Source organism: Trachemys scripta, chromosome 12 (assembly GCF_013100865.1).
Source record: "Trachemys scripta elegans isolate TJP31775 chromosome 12, CAS_Tse_1.0, whole genome shotgun sequence".
In the NCBI taxonomy this organism is placed as follows: domain Eukaryota; kingdom Metazoa; phylum Chordata; order Testudines; family Emydidae; genus Trachemys; species Trachemys scripta.
In genome coordinates this window covers 20,781,181-20,801,540 of record NC_048309.1, presented here as the reverse complement: position 1 = coordinate 20,801,540, position 20,360 = coordinate 20,781,181, and the positions used below count along the sequence as shown (strand labels likewise).

The 20,360-nt window shown below is 50.1% G+C and overlaps 1 protein-coding gene across 5 annotated transcripts in view; it reads left to right on the top strand.

Annotated features, from left to right (window-relative positions):
* Positions 1-20,360, top strand: part of PLCG1 (phospholipase C gamma 1) — a 98,247-nt gene that overhangs the window by 50,284 nt on the left and 27,603 nt on the right. For all 5 annotated transcript variants that reach the window (XM_034787325.1, XM_034787329.1, XM_034787326.1 and 2 more), the window contains 8 exons: positions 7,990-8,074; positions 9,629-9,712; positions 12,092-12,114; positions 14,255-14,327; positions 15,734-15,835; positions 16,588-16,706; positions 17,486-17,571; positions 18,805-18,925. In XM_034787325.1, the coding sequence (XP_034643216.1) occupies positions 7,990-8,074; positions 9,629-9,712; positions 12,092-12,114; positions 14,255-14,327; positions 15,734-15,835; positions 16,588-16,706; positions 17,486-17,571; positions 18,805-18,925 (693 nt within the window). The remainder of the gene's footprint in view (positions 1-7,989; positions 8,075-9,628; positions 9,713-12,091; positions 12,115-14,254; positions 14,328-15,733; positions 15,836-16,587; positions 16,707-17,485; positions 17,572-18,804; positions 18,926-20,360) is intronic.

Here is a 20,360-nt window from a genome sequence, read left to right as displayed (position 1 = left end):
AGAGACTAAAAAATTTATTAGAGCATAAGCTTTCGAAGAAGTGGGCTGTAGTCCACGAAAGCTTATGCTCTAATAAATTTGTTAGTCTCTAAGGTGCCACAAGTACTCCTGTTCTTATATCTGCAATAACAGCCATGGGCTGCTAGACCTCTCCAGCTGTAATCGGTGTGGCCCTTTGTGAGCAGAAGGGGGTCAAAGGCCCTACGGATCCCCAGTTCTGAGGGTGCAGGGAGTGCTGGCTCACTTTCCCCCTTTCCTGGGGGCCTGTTGAAGCCCTTCTGTGAGGCTGGGAGTGTGAGAAGTCAGTATGAACTTCAAGGCACACCACCTCCTCCATATTACTGCTCTTCCCCCTCCTATCCCTGCTGAGGGAAAGTTGCAGGCCAGGTGCTGGGACTGCATCCTGGCATGGAGCTGGGGGGATGGGCGGGGGGAGAAGCAGCACTGGAGCCAGTGAGGAAACAAGGATGGCACCAACCTCTTGTTGATCCCCAAGGCATGCTGGCTTGGAGATTTGACTCTCCTGCCCTCTCTGCATACTGGGGGAATAATGCAAATGAAACCTCTTGGAGTCCCCTACCCCCTGCGCAGGCTTTTCCCAACATGGGGGCAATCTGGGCCTACAGTTTGAGCTGTGAGTGTGTCTCGCTGAACTGGTCACTTCCAAGTCCCAGTGGCTGCAGGAGGTGGGTGGGCAGGGGCCAGCCGTGGCTTCCAAGCCCCAGTTTTAAAAGGGGCCAGTTTGGCTGTCTGCAGGTGGGCTCAGACTTCTGGCTTGTTTCCCAGAGCTGTTTGCCTTTGCTCCCAAGGACCTCACCAAGGCTGGCTTGCACAAGGATCTGAGAGCATGGGCAGTGCTGTAGCACCAAGTCCACGTGTGATCTAGTGACTGATGACTAGTGCTTGGGGGCGGGGGAGTGAGGTTGATAAGTATCTTGTGACACAGTCCTTACCATGCCTGTTTATCATCCCAGTCCTGGGGGTCAAGACAGCTGGGTTCTTCCCTGGGCTCTGAGAATGGCCTGCTCAGAGAATTAGAGTTTGTTGTATAGGCATGTGGGCTGGCTCCCAGCTGCCATGGATTATAACAGGCGGGGATTCATGCTGAGTGTGCTGTGTCTCTTGTCCTCTCTCTCTCTGTGAGCTCTTTGGGAGTCTCTGGCTATGCAGAGGGCCCTCGTGGCGGGGAGAAATTTCTGCTAAGTTCTCCATTGGCAGGGTGCACGGTGGGTGTGTGTGTGTATGTATATATATATATAGTGGGGAGGGAGTGGAAAGCAAACACATACACACATCATCTGTTTCTCATGCATGCATCATGGAAAATGAGAGTGGGGAGGCTGGAAAAAGACAGACTGTGCCAGTTAGAGCAAATATTTAAAGATCTATGAAGAGCTTGTCTCCGCCTCTGACTGGTGGGTTTCAGATCTTATCTCTCTCCCAAGTAAGAGAGCTGCCTGGCTCAGTGCCTGTGGTACAGTAATTGGATAAACTTTAGTCTTTCCCATGTGGGTGTATTTATTGTATATGAAAGTGAGGGTGTAAGAGCCCTGGCTAGAGTCCCACATGGTAGGAGCTGGAGCTCTGAAAGCTTCCCCAGAATAGCTCTGCCAATGTACCCTGCAGTCCTGTAACACCACCCACTGGCCCTGTCCCGTTGATGCATCTCACTTGTGACCACAGCACCTCCTGATGCTCCGGTCCTGGTGCCTAGTCTCCTAGCTCTGCCCCTGCCCCTTCTTCCTCAACTGCTGTGTCTCTTACTGGTCCAGTCCTGGGCCCCACACACCCAGATCTGCCCCTCAGTCCTGACCCACTCAATCCCAGGTGCTTCCAGCCCTTCGCCTTGCTTTAGAAATGAAGTGGTGTCTTGTTGAAAGATAGAGACAGGATGCCCCCTGTGAGTGAGAACCAGGTTCATGTCCCCTTGGGAGCTGGAACCCTTGTTGCTAGAGGTGAAGGCTAATGCCACTGCTACATAGGGATAGGTTTTTTCTTACACCCTCCCCATCCCATGCACACATCTCTTCATAAAGTGCACATCATGTATTAGCGCTAATGGGGAGCGGCAGGTCGGGGCTCACCTTCTTTGTGGTCTGTCCTGTAATCCGATGGCTTTGGGTCATGGTTCTAGCATGTGACAGCTGCTTCCTGCGACTTCATTCTTAGGTGTTCTGCTGGATGTCCCATTCCTCCCCTCTTCCTCTTGCTTTTCTGAGTGAGGCCAGCTGATTGTCCCTGTTTCTTGGACCTAGGATGCAACAAGCATGTGATGTGATGGGTGGGCTGGGATGCTTGTGGAGAAAGCTCTGCAGGGAAAGTCACACCCTGGTTGGAGCAATGTGGTTCAATGCTGAGCTGGTGGCAAGGGATCCCCTAGCACAAGTCGTGCCCTTAAGGTAGCCAGGTGTCCGGTTTTTGACTGGAATGCCCGGTCAAAAAGGGACCCTGGCAGCTCCAGTCAGCACTGCTGACCGGGCTGTTAAAAGTCCAACTGGTGGCGCAGTGGGGCTAAGCCAGGCTCCCTGCAGCTCCTGGAAGCAGTGGCATGTCCCCCTTCCAGCTCCTAGGTATAAAGGCAGACAGGAGGCTCCGCACAGTGCCCCTGTCCCTAGTGCCAGCTCCACAACTCCCATTGGCTGGGAACCGCAGCCAATGGGAGCTGCAGGGGGCAGCGCCTGTGGACGGGGAAATGCGCAGAGCTGCTTGGCCGCACCTTTGTCTAGGAGCCAGAGTGGGGACATGCCGCTGCTTCTGGGAGCTGCCTCCGGTAAGGGCCGCCTGGAGCCTGCACCCCTGTCCCCCTCCTATGTCCCAACCCTGTGCCCTGATCCCCATCCTGCTCTACGAACCCTTCGGTCCCAGCCTGGAGCCCTCTCCCGCACCCCAAACCCCTCATCCTCACCCCACCCCAGAACCCGCACCCCCAGTTGGAGCCCTCAGACTTCTGTCCCAGCCCTGATCCCCCATCCACCCTCCGAACCCCTCAGTCCCAGCCCGGAGCCCGCACCCCAAACCCCTCATCCCCAGCCCTGCCCCAGAGCCCACACCCCCAGCTAGAGCCCTCACCCTCTCTGTTCCAACCCCCTGCCCCAGCCTGGAGCCCCTTCCTGCACCCCAAATCCCTCATCCCTGGTCCCACACCAGAGCCTGGAGCTGGACCCCACACACACATCTCAATCCCCTGCCCCAGCCCGGAGCCCCCTCCCGCACCCTAAATCCCTCACATCCGGCCCTACCCCAGAACCCACACCCAGAGTCCCTACCCTTACCCTCCCACACCCCAACCCCCTGCCTCAGCTCCACCCCCTAGCCTGGAGCCCCCTCTTGTACCCCCAGCTGGAACCCTCACACCTCCACACACACAACGCAGCCCGGTGCTCCCTCTGGAATTCTGAACCCCTCATTTCTGGCCCCACCCCAGAGCCTTCACTCCCTCCCGCACTCCAACCACCTGAGCCAGCTTGGTGAAAATGAATGAGTGAGTGACGGTGGGGTGAGCGAGCGACAGAGGGAGGGGGGTTGGAGTGAGTGGGGGCGGGGCCTCTGAGGAGGGGCAGGGGCGCGGCAAGGGCGTTTGGTTTTGTGCGAGTAGAAAGTTGGCAACCCTACGTGCCCTGCTCTGCACAGGGCAGGCAGGAGAGGAGGAGGAGATGGATGAGCACCTTGCCGTGCTCAACAGTGACCCCTACGGCCACTTTAAGGATCTGCATCAACAGTCTCCAAAGGGTATCCTGACTAGACCTTGGCCACAATACAGAGCCTCAAAGATGGACAGCTGCAAAACACAGGGGATCCCCAGATGGGAACGGAGAGGGCCCGCTGCTTCCCGCAGAGGGGATGGCAGGGAAGGTAAAAGCAGCTGACAAACAAATGGCGGGATGATGACACAGGAACAATCTCCCTTGTCTCCCCCCACCCTCCCCCATCCTGTGGCTCCTCTATTGTGATTCATTTCCTGTGGCTGATCCCAAAATAGGAGTCACAGGTGGCATTGATCCAGCCACTGTGTGTGCTCCATCCTCCAGCATTTGGCACTGCGCTCCCTTGCAATCCCTTCCCTGTCTGACCCCGTGCTACCACCTCAGATGCACGCTGAATCCCGGGCCTCCCGAGGCCCTGGTAGCTGTGTTCTGGGCGTGCAGGCCTTCTCTCTGGCTTGCCCAAGACCTTGCATAGCTCCATTAAATACGTTTGTTCCCCATCTTTGTCGCACTCTCTTTCCAGAGGAAGCTGGGTTTGTGCGATTACCCGTGCTTAATTTGTGCCAGGGCTTGGCAGTTCAGAGCCCCAGCACCTCTGGGCTTGGAAGTTCATAGCCTGGCACCTCTGGGCTTGGAAGTTCATAGCCTGGCACCTCTGGGCTGGCCGCATCAGTTATGAAAGTAAAAAAATTGCTTAAGCCCCTGCACCTAATTGCTTGAGCCCTGGCATCTCTTTCATTACAAATTAAGCACCGGCCATTAGGACTAACTTTCTCCTGGTAGGGGAGGTGATGTTATTGATCCAGCTTTCTGGGTGACTCCGCATCGCTGGCTCTGCAGTTATTTGGCTGCTCGAAGGAGGAGGGTGGGGAGGGCTGGGGCCGTGTGTTGGGCCTGCTGCCTTTTTCTGCAGAATGATCTGACTCTCTCTCTCTGTCCTGTGAACAGAAGTGTGTCCTCCCCGCTGTGTAGACGGCTCCCAGGTTAGCAACGCTTTGGGCCTGGTGCTGAAGGGTGCCTGCGAACGAGGCACACGGGCCTCCCTTCTGGCTTCCTGGCAGACATAAGCTGTCTCTGCACATCACTGTTCTGTGGGCGTCCATGCCCGGTCTCCCCCAGACCAACAGGGTCTCCTTGCTAGTAGTGTCATCAGACTCAGCTGGAAAATGATACCGAACTGTGTTCTGGCAGTTCCCGCTTGTGCTGTTCACAACGCCCACTTGTGCCGTCTCTCTCTCTAGAGTTGCCACCCAGCCTAGTCACTTCCCCCCGGGGATCACCCGGGTTCAGTGGGAGGTTTGAATCATCACACTGTGACTTTGCATTGCCTGAAGGACAAATACTGAATGCTAGCTTGTTTTTTTTCTTTTTGGCTGAGGCAGGTAGGTTGTTCCTGGAGTAATTGCACGGGCAGTTGTAGGCCCAACCCTGCAAGCCCTTCTTTGTGTGGGACTTCCATTGACCTAGGCGGGAGCGTGGTGCACAGCTGGCTTGCTGATGCCACACCTACCAGTTCGTACATACTCTTGGCTCATAGGCCCAAGCCTTCCCAACTCATTTCACTGGGCTGTTTCCTTCAACTCTCAGCTAGTCTAGTCCTTAGTCTCTGTTAGGCACTAGGCCACTGCCCCGTCAGAATCAGAAGACACGGTGATCCAAACCTACTGAAGCCACCATAGCCTGCCCATCTGTACTATTACCCTGATAGCCCCATGGGATGAAATTTAATAGTGTAAGGTTATGCACTTAGGGGATAACAACAAGAATTTTTGCTATAACCTTGGGACTTATCAATTGGAAATGGCAGAGGAGGAGAAAGACCTGAGTGTGTTGGTCAATCACAGGATGACTGTGAGCCACCTGTGTGATAGGTTTGTGAAAAAGGCTAATGCAATCCTGGGATGCATCAGGTGAGGTATTCCAGTGGAGATAGGGAAGCATTAATACCATTGTACAAGGCACTGGTGTGACCTCATTTGGAATGCTGTGTGCAGTTCTGGTCTCCCATGTTTAAGAAAGATGAATACTGGACAGATACAGAGAAGGGCTACTAGGATGATCTGAGGATTGGAGAACCTACCATATGAGAGGAGACTTAAATAGCCTGGCTTATTTAGCCTAACAAAATGAAGGCTGGGGGAAGATAGGATTGCTCTCTATAAACACATCAGAGAGATAAACACCAGGGAGGGAGAGGAGTTGTTTAAATTAAGGGCCAATGTTGGCACAAAAACAAATGAGTATAAATTGGCCATCAATAAGTTTAGGCTTGAAATTAGATGAAGGTTTCTAACCATCAGAGGAGTGATGTTTTGGAACAGCCTTCCAAGGGGAATAGTGGGGGCAAAAAACCCTAATGTAAGAACAGCCATATTGGGTCAGACCAAAGGTCCGTCTAGCCCAGTATCCTGTCTTCCAACAGTGGCCAATGCCAGGTGCTTCAGAGGGAATGAACATAACAGGTAATCATCAAGTGATCCATCCCCTGTCGCCCATTCCCAGCTTCTGGCAAACAGAGGTGAGGGGACACCATCCCTGTCTATCTTGGCTAATAGCCATTGATGGACCTATCCTCCATAAACATATCTAGTTCTTTTTTGAACCCTGTTATAGTCTTGGCTTTCACAACATACTCTGGCAAGGAGTTCCACAGGGTTGATTGTACATTGTGTGAAGAAATATTTTTTTTTGTTTGTTTTAAACCTGCTGCCTATTAATTTCATTTGGTGACCCCTAGTTCTTGTGTTATGAGAAGGAGTAAATAACTCTTCCTTATTTCTCCACACCAGTCATGATTTTATAAACCTCTCTCATATCCCCCCTTAATCATCTCTTTTCCAAGCTGAAAAGTCCAAGTCTTATTAATCTCTCTTCATACTGAAGCCATTCCATACCCCTAATCATTTTTGTTGCCCTTTTCTGAACCTTTTCCAATTCCAATATATCTTTTTTTGAGATGGGGCAACCACATCTGCATGCAGTATTCAAGATGTGGGCATACCATGGATTTACATAGGGGCAATATGATATTTTCTGTCTTATTATCTATCCCTTTCTTAATGATTCCCAACATTCTGTTCACTTTTTTGACTGCCACTGCACTTTAAGTGGATGTTTTCAGAGAACTATCCACAATGACTCCAAGATCTTTCTTGAGTGGTAACAGCTAATTTAGACCCCATCATTTTATATGTAAACTTGTTTCAAGACTGATAAGTTTATGGAGTGGATGGTATGATGAGGTTGTCTAGAATGGCCCATCCGTGATTGCTATTAGCAAATATCTCCAATGCCCAGATATGAGACACTATCCAAGGAGGGCTCTGAGTTACTATAGAAAATTCTTTACCAGGTGTCTGGCTGGTGGGTCTCACCCATTGCTCGAAGACTAGCCGCCATATTTGGGGTTGAGAAGGAATTTTCCTGCAGGTCAGATTGACAGAGACCTGGGGGTTATTCGCCTGCTTCTGCAGTGTGGGGGAAGGGTCACTTGCTGGTTTGAATTTGAGTAAATGGTGGATTCTCTGTAACTTGAAGTCTTTAAATCATGATGCGAGGACGTCAGTAATGCAGCCAGAGGTTATGGGTCTATTACAGAAGTGGGTGGGTGAGGTTCTGTGGCCTGCAATGTGCAGGAGGTCAGACTAGATGATTGTGATGCTCCCTTCTGGCCTTCAATTCTCTGAGTAGCTCCAGGTAATTCAAATCTAGGGAACAATACAGCCTCCTGCAATGGCCCCTTCAGTACTCCATATCCCGTTTCCAGCTTTAGGGGCTCACTGCACTGTGTGGGCATGAAAGCTTATATGGTTATGGATCTTCTCTTTAATCTACCCTGAGGACCGTCCCCGGTTTCCTGCCAGGCACTCGTCTGCCCAGGACATGTCTGTCCCGCATGCTTCCACCCTTTTCTCCCTCTCTCCTTCGCTATGGGAGCGTCCCTTTGCTTACCCTCTCCTTGCTTTGCATCTTTGTCCTTTCCCGGCCACTGATACAATCACCTAAGTGGGGCAAGAGAATGTTTCCGTTCCAGTGCAGAACTACCCTGTGGATGTTCCCCTTATTATGGCTGCAGGGTTCATGCATTTGCACTTCTCTCCCTCCTCCCTACCGTTTTTAACGTGTAGATGATTGATGCCAGCTTGGGGTATTTTGGATGGTTACTTCTCCTTGCTCCCCTATGCAAACGTTCTGCTTTATGGGCAGAGCTTTGAGGTTTGGGCTCTTCATTCCATGAAAGCAGAGTCTCTAACTGTGTGTTTCCCTCCTTCCTCTGTTGAGCTAGGATTTCAGCAAAGGATTTGAAAAACATGCTGTCCCAGGTCAACTACCGAGTCCCAAACATGCGGTTCCTGCGGGAGAGATTAACGGTGAGTGCTCGGGCTTTACCCTGACCGGTCACAATCCCTCTCCCTATCCCCGGCTCGAAACCCAAGGATCCAGAGACTGGTGTGTAGCAAAGCGATAAAGGGTCTCTTGCCTTGCTAAACACCTGTCTCTGGACCCGCGGTAGCCTTTTGCCTGGTTTTAAACCAGCCTCACCTGTGACTATAACGCTGTGCACGTCTGAGTGCCAGGCTTCCCAGCCCTCTTGCAGTGAATGAATTGGGGCCAAATCCCTGTTCATGCCACTTCTTGGCCCCTATGTGGCCAGTTCGATTTTCTGTCCTACCCTTCTTAGGCCCCTCCTCACCAGCTGGTGTTTATTGCTCTCTGATCTTTCCCAAGTTTTTGTGGTCCCTGCTCCCTGAGATGCTCCCATGCTCAGAGGTGGGGGTGCACATACCCATGCCGCCTGTCACACATCCTGTCCTGGCTGACCGAAGCGCTGCACGAGAAGAGAAGTTCAGCCCAGCAGGCTGCTGCCTGACCCTGCAGCCTTGTGCAAACACTGAGCTGATCCGGCAGTTGGCTGCGTCAGGTCACCATGGAACTAGGGATGGCCGGGTCGTGGGCAGCTTGCAAACATGCTGCGTTAGTGGGGGCAGGGCAATGGTCATCTGGGATGATGGAGCTTGATCCACTCCTGTCCCATGGCCACTGCGCCCCTGCAGGCTCTGCCACCCATGCGATTGGCAGGCAGTTCTAAACGATGCCACCTGAGGATCTCAAAGCACACGTGAAATTGTTACACCTCACAAGACCACTGTGAAATAAGCCAGCATGAACCCCATTTTGTAGCTTGAGGAGCTGGGGCATGGGGAGGTGAAAGTGACTTACCTGCAGCCGCAAGAAGTCGGTGGCAGAGACAGGGAATAGAACCCAGGAGTTCTGCAATCTCAGCCCCCTACCCTAGTCACGAGATGGCCCTGCTCTTTAGTGCATGGCTGATGTGTGAAGACTCCATTTGTTTCTCACTCGCTGGGGTTTGAATGTCCTATGAAGACTGCTGCTTCCCTCCCCGTAGCCTCCCGCCTGGGAGCAGCAGTGCTTTTACTGCGCTGAACTCTGCTTTGCAGATCTCCCGGCACCCACAGGGAGCAGAATATCTGAGTCTCCTCCCGCTCCAGCTTGTAAGCTGTGGGGGAGGGTGTGAGCTTGGAGGCAGAGCGTCTGGCATGCTGCTACAGCAGTAGACGTATTCTGCATCAATCAGAGAGTTCACACCTTGTGCCTTCTGCAGGCAGAGGTATCGGTGAGACCCAGCCCTTGGTGATGCTTGCCAGCAGAAACCCAGATCTGAGAGATCGGTTTCTGAAACATGTTTCTAGACCCTGTGTGGCGTCGCGGTGGCCCTCCTGGTTGCAGCGCACGAACGAAAGGGCAGTGGGCACAGTTGGGCCAAGCATTCGCTTTGCCCTCCCTGCAGGGACCCCGTGCCTCTGCAGCAAGCCCCAGTGCAGGGAGGGCTGTCCAGGCCACGAATGGTGTGGTGTCTCAGGTGATCACAGCCGCTGTCATATTTCTGCTCCTCTTGGCTGCAGGATGTGGAGCAGAGGAACGGGGATATAACGTACAGCCAGTTCGCCCAGCTTTACCGGAGCCTGATGTATGATGCCCAGAAAACGGTGAGATGGCTCAAGTTCTCTGTACTGAGGATGCGGGGGGAAGAAACGTGCCAGCCGTGAGAGGAGATGGTTTGGAGTGACTTGGTCATTGGCGTTTCTGGCACTTCACATACATATATATATGAACTCCTCTGCCTCTTTGCACTCGTCTGCCCAGGATGTGTCTGTCCCGCATGCTTCCATCCTTTTCTCCGTCTCTCCTTCGCTATGGGAGCATCCCTTTGCTTACCCTCTCCTTGCCTTGCATCTTTCTCCTTCCCCGGCCACTGATTCAACCACCTAAGTGGGGCAAGGGAATGTTTCCTTTCCAGTGCAGAACTACCCTTTGGATGTTCCCCTTTTGGCTGCAGGGTTCATGCATTTGCATTTCTGCTCCCTCCTCCCTACCGTTTTTAATGTGTTGCCCCTCCGGCCAATGTGCCCCTGTGCTTTGCGTACACTAGCCACAGCATGAGGCTGGCTGCCACTAGCAGAGAGCCCCTGGAGGTTGGGATTCTGGCCCATCTCAGTGCACAGGGGGGGCTCGGGGGAGAGCAACGTAGGTAATGGAAGGGAAAGAATGCACATTTGGAGGTTAGCGGGCTGTGACTTCCCCCCCATGTCGAGCGCGGTGCGAGTGATTACCACGGATTGCCAGACAATTGGCAAATCTGGCATCAGTGAATCAAGTGTTTCACGGTGTAGCCTTCACCTGCTGCGTATCGGGATTATTCCCTTGAGGCTGTTAACCGAAGTGATGTGTCCAGAGCTCTGGCCTTTGTCTTTTTTGGAGGTTCTGTCATCCTCCAACCATGTTTTTTCTCCCATTCAAATACGAATGGGATGATCAGACCCATCCTTGACCCTTCCAAAGCTTAGAGGTTGATAACTTATCGCTTTGGTGTGATTAGCTTATAAGTTCCTGATCTCTCTCCTGCTGATAAGATCTGAGCATTGTGGGCTAGTCCATGGGCCTTAGCTGTGTCTGAAGGACGTTTAACAAAGCTGGGCAGATCCTGGTGAGAGATCAGGTCCAGCGGCTGCACTTAATCATTGCACTTGGATCCAGGAAGAAGCAAGGAAGACCATTGTTCTGCCATACATCTAAGATGGAATGGCAGTGTATGGGGGACCCTCACCCCTGGAGCGTCCCTGGCGGCCTGGTGCAGCATTGCATTTGTGTGTCTGCCTCAGTTTCCCCTAATGGGCTTCAGTGAGGCCAATGAGGCTCATGTATGTTGAATGGTGCCCCGTCAAGGGTCTAGTTTATTTAAATTCGAAGGTGGCACGTTATACAAATAGGCCCCCACCTCAGCATTTCTAGCTGAAGGGGAGAAGGGCTGAGTTAATCATGGTCCATCAATCCCACTTATGTCCAGCTCCCTTACCAGCAAGGTCCTCTTGGTCTCAGAGCTTCTTCTGGAGCCAGGGCCTCTCGTCATCAGCTGGGGAAGGGCTTCTCCTCTTGGGTCGGGGTCCCCACAGAGATCAAACTGTGACAACCCTTCCTTGGAACAGCCTGTAATCCCTCCGATCTAGGACTTCTGCTGCGCACGGTGAAGTGCTTCCATGGGGCCAAGTTCTGCCGAGATGCAGCATTCGTAGCACTTCCCTTTCAGAGCCTCTTCCACCCAGCATCAGGATTCCTTTCCTGGTGAGCCTCCTCCCCAGGCTCCCCGGAGAAGCCCTCCCCTTGGGAGCTTCCCTTCTGTGCTGTTCCTCTCCCCTGGAGTCCCTGGTCTCTAGCTCACCCCAACTGGGAGAAGCTGCCTTTTATCAGGCCCAGGTGCTTTCCTGCCTAATTAATTGCCTCCCAGTTACTCAGTGAGTTAATTAGTCCCAGATGAACCTGAATGGCCACCTTGCCCCTGTGGAACCTGTCAGAGGTAGGCTGAGCCCCTGCCCCTTACTCCAGTCATCAACATGCAGCGGGGCTGGTTCCCCACCAGCTTGCCCCTTGTGTTTCAGGCCTGGATCAAAGAGAATGTAAAATGCTGCTAAACCCAAATTCTCCACTGACTCACTTTGTACTGGTGTAAATGATGGCACAAGGTGGAGGACCACGGTGAACAGGCCCAGTGACTCCTGGGCTAACGGTGAGATTGTCCCAAGAAAGTTGGGACGTCTGCCTAATTGACAGAGGCATGCTGCCTAGTACTGGAGGGGGCTGGTATGTAGGAGAGAAGGAACTTTTCACCTTGAGTAGCTCTGCTTAGCACAGGCTTTCCTCTGAAGCACCATAGACCCAAATTCAACTGGAGAAGGTCAGCAAAGGATCCCAGGTTCCAGCGCCATGCAGGGACGCACAGTATTAGCCCTGCTGGGTTTGAGGTCTAGTCTTGTAAAGAAGCTATGTCCAGGGAAATGGAAAGGCTGATGTGTGTGTTTCTTCTGTTGCAGATGGACCTCCCATTCCTGGAAAGGTAAATGCCTCTCTCACTTTGGGCGTGGGGGGTGGAAGGCTATTTCCTTACACTTTCATTGCACGTGCGTGTTGGCAGCTGTGTGGGAGCATGAGCCGTCCTGTGCGCACCTTGCTTGTCAGAGAAGATTCTGCTCGTGCTTACGCATGTCCTAAACCAGCATCTCTGTTGTAGAATCGCCGGGCTCAGGAGGTTTGTATTGGAGCCTCTAGCTCACCAGACACAATCCAGCCCTGGTCAGTAGCAACCAGAAGTTGCGCCATCTGATGGCTGTTTGTTTGGTCTGTGTGAACTAAGTTTGGTCTTGATCCAGTTTCTAGGGGACAGCTGCCCACATCTCAGAAGCTGTCCCCACAGTTGATGCTAATCGCACCTGCAGTGTCGACAGTCTCATCAGAGAAGCCAAGGACTGTGTGGGCCATTGGTAAGGCCCTTCGTTTACAGTTTTTATTTTATTTAATTTTTTCCAAGAATTTGTCAGTGTTTATAACCACAGCAACAAAAACAGGTGAAAATCAGTGCAAAAAACTATTAATTTTTCTGGGTAAATATCGGGGTTTATTTTGGTGGACGGAAGGACGGGGGAAAAGTATTCAGTAGCTGAATGCTTTGATGAGTGGAATTCAATGAGGTTTGCTGCAGAACTAAAATAGAACTCAAAACACAATGCCACTTTGGAGTTTAAGAAAACAATAGATCTGTAATCCCCAAATAAAACTTTTCCTTTGAATGAACAGTTTGCTGTTGTAGACTTAGAACTATTAGCCTATAAATATTTACATTTAATAATTGGGACACACCATTTGCAGCACATACACTCAACTTCATCCTTTTCTCCTGTTTTTTGTTTTGTTTTGTTTTAAACTTTTGAATACTTCCTTGTGTTCTGAAACGTAGTCTGAGACAGATTTTTGTTTTCTTCCCATTTTAGTGTCAAATCTTTAAACCATTATCTGCTAACAGCTTGAAATGTGTACATGGTGGGCATGAGATTCATCAGTACATTCAGATGTGCACACACTTCAGAGCTTGCGTGCCTGCCTGTTTGTTTATTGTGTGTATCTTCTAGACTAATACATAGCCTTACTTCAACAGGCAGCTTTGCATATACACACAGACTAATGTATTACTGTAATACATATAGCTCATGTGATATATTGTATTTTCCTAATAAAACATGTTATTTTATTTATATTTGAATGATACAAAATTAGGGTGAAAATCAGAAAAAAATGAATAATACTTTTTGTAAACTCAGGAATTTTTTGGTAAAAAACGGTTTAAACTGAAAACAAAGGGGCTTAGCCATTGGTAAATAACACCCCTCTGACCCCTAGAGGTCATCCCAGCCAGATGGTGCTGGAGGTACATTGGCAAACCATGCCCTCACTCGCCCATGTGCATCTGTGCTATGGCTAATCAGAAGTTCAATGCAATTGTGGAAGCTGGAGATGGAAAAACCTACCAGCTCAGCTAATCACTGTCCTAGAAGACAGTGCAGGATTTCTAGTGTCTTGTCTAGCCTAGTTCTGCAAGTCCTATGCACTGTCCTGATGCCTCTAGTATGTTTCACTCAGAGGACATTCTTGATAGTCAGCCAACGTTTTTCTTGACTTCATCACATCACCCCTCCTTCTACCCCCCGCCTTGCTAATAGTTCCTCTCCCTCCTTGATGTTTATATCCTTCATCTGTTTGTAGGCTGTTACCACGCCTTGTCTTTAGTTATCCCTTAGCTGTGCTCTTTTAATCTTTTCTTACAAGTCAAGCCCGCTAGCTCCCCGATTAATTTTGCTGCTCTTCTCTGGCCTGCCTCTCTCTTGGTGCTGTATTGCTTGTAACATGGTGCCCCAGGCAAATGCAGTGTCCAGGAGCAGGTGGCTGAGGCTGGTGAGAGGAGCACTTCTCTCTTTGCTCCCTGACATGATTCTTTTGTGTGTGCACCACCAAAAGTGTCTCTCTCTTTTCTTGGTGCTGGGGTGGCAGTGGGGGTTGCTGTGTTGCTCTCTGAGGGATGTTGTGTGTTACTTGCATGTGCCATCCTGATCTGTAATGGCTTCACATCTCCGATGGATCCCAGAGACCATTCAGCGAAGCGATGAGATCACTGATGGTAGATTCTCTCTGTGTCCTTCCCCCAGGTGTGCAGAGAGACTTGAGCACTCCAAGGTGTCCCTGCTGGAGTTCCAGAAGTTCTTGCTGGAGTATCAGATGGTGAGCTCCCCAAAGGGCAAGCGAGAGTGGAGGAAGGGGACTCCGCTATCCTCTGATACGGGCCATCTGTAGGGAGCTAGTGTCCAAAGGGTGACTCTGATCTGGCGGTGCTGGGTGCTTGGGTAACGGCATGCTCTGCCCCGGAGGCAGTCCTGGGAGCACAACACTTCCTGTCAGGAACAGCGGGCTGGTTAAGGAAGAGCACTGACCATCTTAAGAAGGCATCTCATCCGGCCATCCGGGTCTGGGAGCAGGGGAAAGTAGTGTGGGGAGATCCTAGTCAAATACTTGGGGCGCATGGAGGTTCCATGAAGGAGATGGGGGGATAGCTCAGTGGTTTGAGCATTGGCCTACTAAACCCGGGGTTGTGAGTTCAATCCCTGAGGGGGCCATTTAGGGATCTGGGGCAAAAATCTGTCAGGGGATTGGTCCTGCTTTGAGCAGGGGGTTGGACTAGATGACCTTCTGAGGTCCCTACCAACCCTGATATTCTATTAAGAGGGTTTGGTCTAGGCTTTTAGATCAGTCAAAAGGGTTAAGGTAGCAGAAGCGCTGCTTGTCTCTGCCTGTCCGCTCAGGAGAGTGGTGCAACTGCCAGCAGAGTCTGACAGGCAATTGATTGATTTTATCGCTGACTTTTCTTTTGAAAGTGCATCTTCTAAAGCAGTAAGCTAACACATGTGCTGTGTATTTTGCAGACTGTGCAACCGCTCTCCATCTAGGTTCATAAATGGCACCCACCACTGTACTATTGCCCTCATTAATGCAATCGTGCAAATTAAACTTCATGCTCAGGGGCTCTGTGAGTTAGAGCACGCACTGGAGAACCTAGCTGACTGCAGTAACCATGTGCCCTCATTGTTGATATGGGTTGTAACTACAGTGAGAATACTTAATATTTCATAGCATGGAGCTCCCGCCTTGCAGTGACCCGCGTGTGCCTCTCTGGCTGCCACTTTGCAGCCAGCAGTTAACTAACCTGATCTCCCTGGCTGACCTAATGAAAGATGCTGATGTGCCAGGAGAGAAATTGACAAAAAGGAACCAGGTTGGCTTCTGTTGCCTTAGGCCCAGGGTGTGGAGGGAGGTGTATCTGGGTGAGGAGCATTTTTCGGTAGCAGAGGACAGCATGAGCAGAGAGAAATATATCTGAAATCCTAAAGATCATAAGATCTAATAAACAACGGGGAGGGTTTCTTTGGTTGAGTTCACTGTTGGCTTACTGTTAGTTTACTTGATTCGTGTTAACAATTAAATTCCCAGTCCTGGATCCTTTTCCCTTGAGACCCCTTTTTAATTTAAATCAGCAAATTAAATGAACTCAATGTGGTTTTTAAATGGAAGCTTCTGAAAATGTTCATTTCACACAAAGCAAAACTCTTCCTTTCCCCTCTCTACGTTTGCAGGAACTCTGGGCTACAGACATCCTCCAGGTTCAGGAGTTCATGTTTAACTTTCTGAGAGACCCCCTGAGAGAGATTGAAGAGCCTTATTTCTCTCTGGATGAGGTGAGGCTCTGAGCAAGCTATTGGTATAAAAAATGGGGTTGAGGGAGGACTCAGAATAGTCAGTTGATCTAGTGTTCTTTATAGGAAGTGTGCCCTTACCTCTGCCATGTGTAATGCTGCTTGAAGGGTCCAAGTCTCTCTTGCATAGCATTGCTGCATGTGATCATCCCGATGAATAGCTAGCACTCGATTGTTACCGCACGAGAGAATTTAAATGTCCCAATTCCCTGTGATTGGGACCAAACATTGGGCATTTGAGCTCCCCACCAGAATGCTCCATGGGGCTCTGTCTGGTTGTGCTGATCTTGCAAGGTTAGGAAGACCCCTTGGGGTAGAGAATTATTTGTTTAATTGAATTATTTGGTGATTATTAATAATAATCTTGCCATGTAATATAGTCTATTCGTTGACAGAGATTAAATAAGGGTTCATGTCCCTGGCTGTGTGTAAATATGTTTAAAGTCCTGCAGCATTGAGACCTTAAACAACCAGCTCCCATCCCCGTCTGCCCGTTGACTTCACTGGGGTTGGAGCCAGGCCCTTTATCAGTTTGCTGTCACTGGAGTCAATGGACAGACTGCCATTGGCTTCACTGGGGCCAGGTACAGCCCGCACTGCTTTAGGAACTGTCCTGGCCCTTGTGACTGCGTGTAGTGAGGATGATCTGGTTTGCATCTGCCTCTGCGTCAATTACAACCCACGAAGTAAAGCCCTTAATTGTCCTTGACGCCTTTTCGTTTCTTCTTGGGCAGATACTTGCCTTCCTCTTCTCCAAAGAGAACAGCATCTGGAACTCGCAGCTGGACGCGGTGTGCCCGGAGAACATGAACAATCCCCTCTCCCATTACTGGATCTCCTCCTCGCATAACACGTAAGGACAGAGGAGAGGTGTCTCTCCCCAGCCCTCATGCATCCGTCCTCGCAGGCCTCCTGCGCCATTACGCAGTACTGAAATTCTCCCTTTTGTGCCAACTCCAGTGGCACGATGATTTCCCAGGTCCAGGTTTCCCCAGGTTTCAGTCTGTGGCCCTGGTCATCAGAGACACCTCCCCAGTACTCCAGGCCTCCCCACTGCTGGCTTCTGGCAGTGTTTCATTCTGTGCATGGTCAGGAGCACCTCTGTGCTGGCTACAGTCTGAGAGCCTGGGCTGTCGTCCTATTGCTTTATTTACCATCAGCATTATCGACCTCCCCTGCCTCTCCAGAGGGTCATAAGAAAAAGCCTGGAAGGGTGAGATCGACTACTTGAATTGCTGCTGTGTGGAAAACCCTCTTAGAACCATGGAAATGGAACGTCCTCCAGCTGGCAAATGCTGTTGGCGCTTTGTGCGTCTCACAGAGCGGACGGCAGCTTGGGTTTGCTTCCCTGTCTATCCACAGTCACAGGTGCCATCAGCAGGAAAGGGCACAGCTCTGCAGATTGAGTTTTAACCCAACAGGGCTGAGGGTGGGTCGATCCATTCCTGTGGGTAGCACGAGAGACAGGATGGGTAGAAGAGGAGGACAGTGTGTCTGTCATATTCTAGCAGCACGAAGCCAGGTTGTGGCTTGCACCAGTCCTTGCTCCTGTGATGTCCCGTGCAGAGCTCTCCGTGTTCCCTTCCGCAGCGAATTACTTTTTTTTGATGGCGTGTTTCTTTTGCGTGGAAGGTACCTGACGGGGGATCAGTTCTCCAGCGAGTCCTCCTTGGAAGCCTACGCGCGCTGTCTGCGCATGGGATGCCGCTGCATTGAGTGTGAGTACCTAGCAGGGGCTGGCTCCTTTTCTTCAGCGATGGCCGTGAATTTTGTGCTGCCCTCATCTGAGGCTCTTGGTTCCTTTTGTTGAGTGGGGCCTGCTGTGTGGTGAGCGAGTCAGTGCCTTTAGAAAGAGTGTGCCCTGGAGGCTGGCCTGTGGGCCATTTTGGGCGGGCACGGCCCCATCTTTCCATCCTGCACCGTGCTGTGCCTGGCCTGCGGGTCACAGCCCACCCCTCTCTTTCCTGGGACCAAATAACAATGGTGGCGATAGAACTACCACCCACTTGAACCTCATCCTAATGCCACAACACCACAGCCTGACACTCTGGGGCAGATTTTTAAAGGCATGTAGGTTCCTAACTCCCTTTGGCAACCAGTGGGAGTTAGGCAGTTCCCTACTTTTACCAGTCTGGCCTGTCAGCTCTTCACATGCTTATGCTGCATTCCAGGAGGCAGCCTGCTGCAGTGGTTAGAGCAGGGGAGTGGGAACCTGAAGGCAGTGTTCATTTAAAAAAATCCAATTGTATTTCCACAACAAATGTTAATGAAGCTGTTTCTTTTGGAATTTTTCACAGAAAATTTCACTTTTTTTTTTTTTTTTTTTTTTTTTAAATTTTTTTTTTAAATGAAACCATTTTCAGTGAGGATCCTGTTTGTCAGCAAATCGAACATTTAGTGAAAATTACACTGTTTTTGTGGAATATATTTTGATTTCAACCAAACCATTTTTTAACTCAAAGATCTTCAGTCAAAAAATTTCAACCAGCTCCGTCAGGTGACCTGAAGTCTAATCTCCCTCTGACGCTGACTGGCTGTGTGAGTCACATCATGGTTCCATGCCTCAGTTTCCCCATCTGTAAGATGAAGAGATTCACTTTCTTGGTTGTTATGAGATTCAGTCCATGGAAGTAGATAGAAGGTGCCACTGAAGTGCTGTTAGCACTGTTATTGTCCTGTCGTGCTGCATTTTGACACTCTTGCAATGCCCAGCATAATGCTATGGTTGCATGTGCCCTCGCACTGAAAGGGTTCAGGAGATTTTGTTTGTTGGACCATCTGGTACTTGTTAAAGTCATTGTTTTCTCAGAAAGATCCTTGATTTTCACCTCTCTCCTTTTCCCATCCAATATGGATTCCCCTGCAGAGCTAGCTCGGTTTGACCCATTTTGCGCTGACGTCCTGTTTGCATCACTGGATTTGATTAAGTTTCCCATTGGGTTCTGTTTCAGTGGATTGCTGGGACGGCCCCGATGGGATGCCCGTGATTTACCATGGACACACCTTAACCACCAAAATCAAATTCTCTGACGTCTTGATGACCATCAAGGAACATGCCTTCATGACCTCTGAGTAAGTAGAACAGGTGTGCAAAAGGCAGAATCCTCCTGGGTCTGATTCTAATTCAGCTAGAGTGAAACTCATGTTTGTGCAAAGGACACACCCGAAGCCTCCATGCAGGGTTTAAGTGGGCGTGAAGTGGCACATGCGGGCCTTTTGCTTGCCCCCAGCCCCGCACCTCCCCTCAGTGTTTAATTTGTTAGGTACAGGGGCTCAAGCAATTTTTTTACTTTCATAACTGATGTGCCAAGCCCAGAGGTGCCGGGGCTATGAACTGCCAGGCCCAAAGGTGCCGGGGCTATGAACTGCCAAGCCGTGGCACAAATTAAGCACTGTTGCCCCCTCTGCACGGGGGTGATTTCACCAGTAAAGAATGTCCTCATTTGGTCAAGGTCTTGGGAGTTCTGTCCCTGGCTCTCCCATGGGCTCACTTTGTGATGCTGAGCATGGTATTTATGCCTGAATTTTCAAATGTCCATTAATTTTGGGTGCCCAACTGGAGACACTTTCGGTCCAGATACTCAGAGGAGCTGTGAGCCCCCATCTCTGGCTGAAGTCCATAGGATTTGTAAGTGCTTGGCAAACTCTAAATCTGGTGGTGCAGGGGTGGGGGAGTATCAGCTGGGCACCCAGAATTAGTAACACTTCTGAAAATGTAGGGCCTAACTTCTCTCTAGGTTTGAACTTGGTGACTCTACTTGATAAATCTGACTTGTGTCCTTGCTGATAAACAGGGCTCCTAGAAATCCATTTGCCATGGAAAAGCACAGAATTTGCATTTTTACAGAGACTCTTCAGTTTTTACATTTTGTGAAAAAGTAAAAACATATATTAACTAGTAGCTAAATGTTACTGAGAGTACCAGTGTCACTTATTCAATGTGCACGACCTCCCCTGTTGTGGTTGCTTTTTCAATGTGCTTTAAATTTACATAGCTAAACCTACTCCAATAAACTGCTCCCTGCATATAGAGGCTACTCAATGGTGCATAAGGGTTCATGTTTTAGTGCATCTCAAATTTCACTTGGCCTCCAGACATGAGTAATTAAAGTTAAGAAAAGAAGCCGAAAACTTTAAAAGTTCCCCCTAAAGACCGTGTCACTGAGTTTGGCAAGGACAACTTTCATGTTGATGGTAATGTGCTGGTCTGCACTGTATGCAGCAAGGCTGTAGATCACATTAGAAGGCAGACAGTTGTAGAACACCTGGAAAGCACTAAACAGAAACTGAATGAAAAGAAACGAAAACAAGATGCTGAAAGAGCAGTGCCCCCGATAACAGTAAAGAAACAATGCACTGTCTTTGGATCATTCTATTAATTGTATTTTATTACAATGATTGATGGCACTGGTAGGCTTCGAACTTGCTTAAAAGTTGTAAACATATCAATAAAATGTTGTGTTCAATTGATACCTATGTATATTGTGGCTAAGGAAACTAAAGTTTA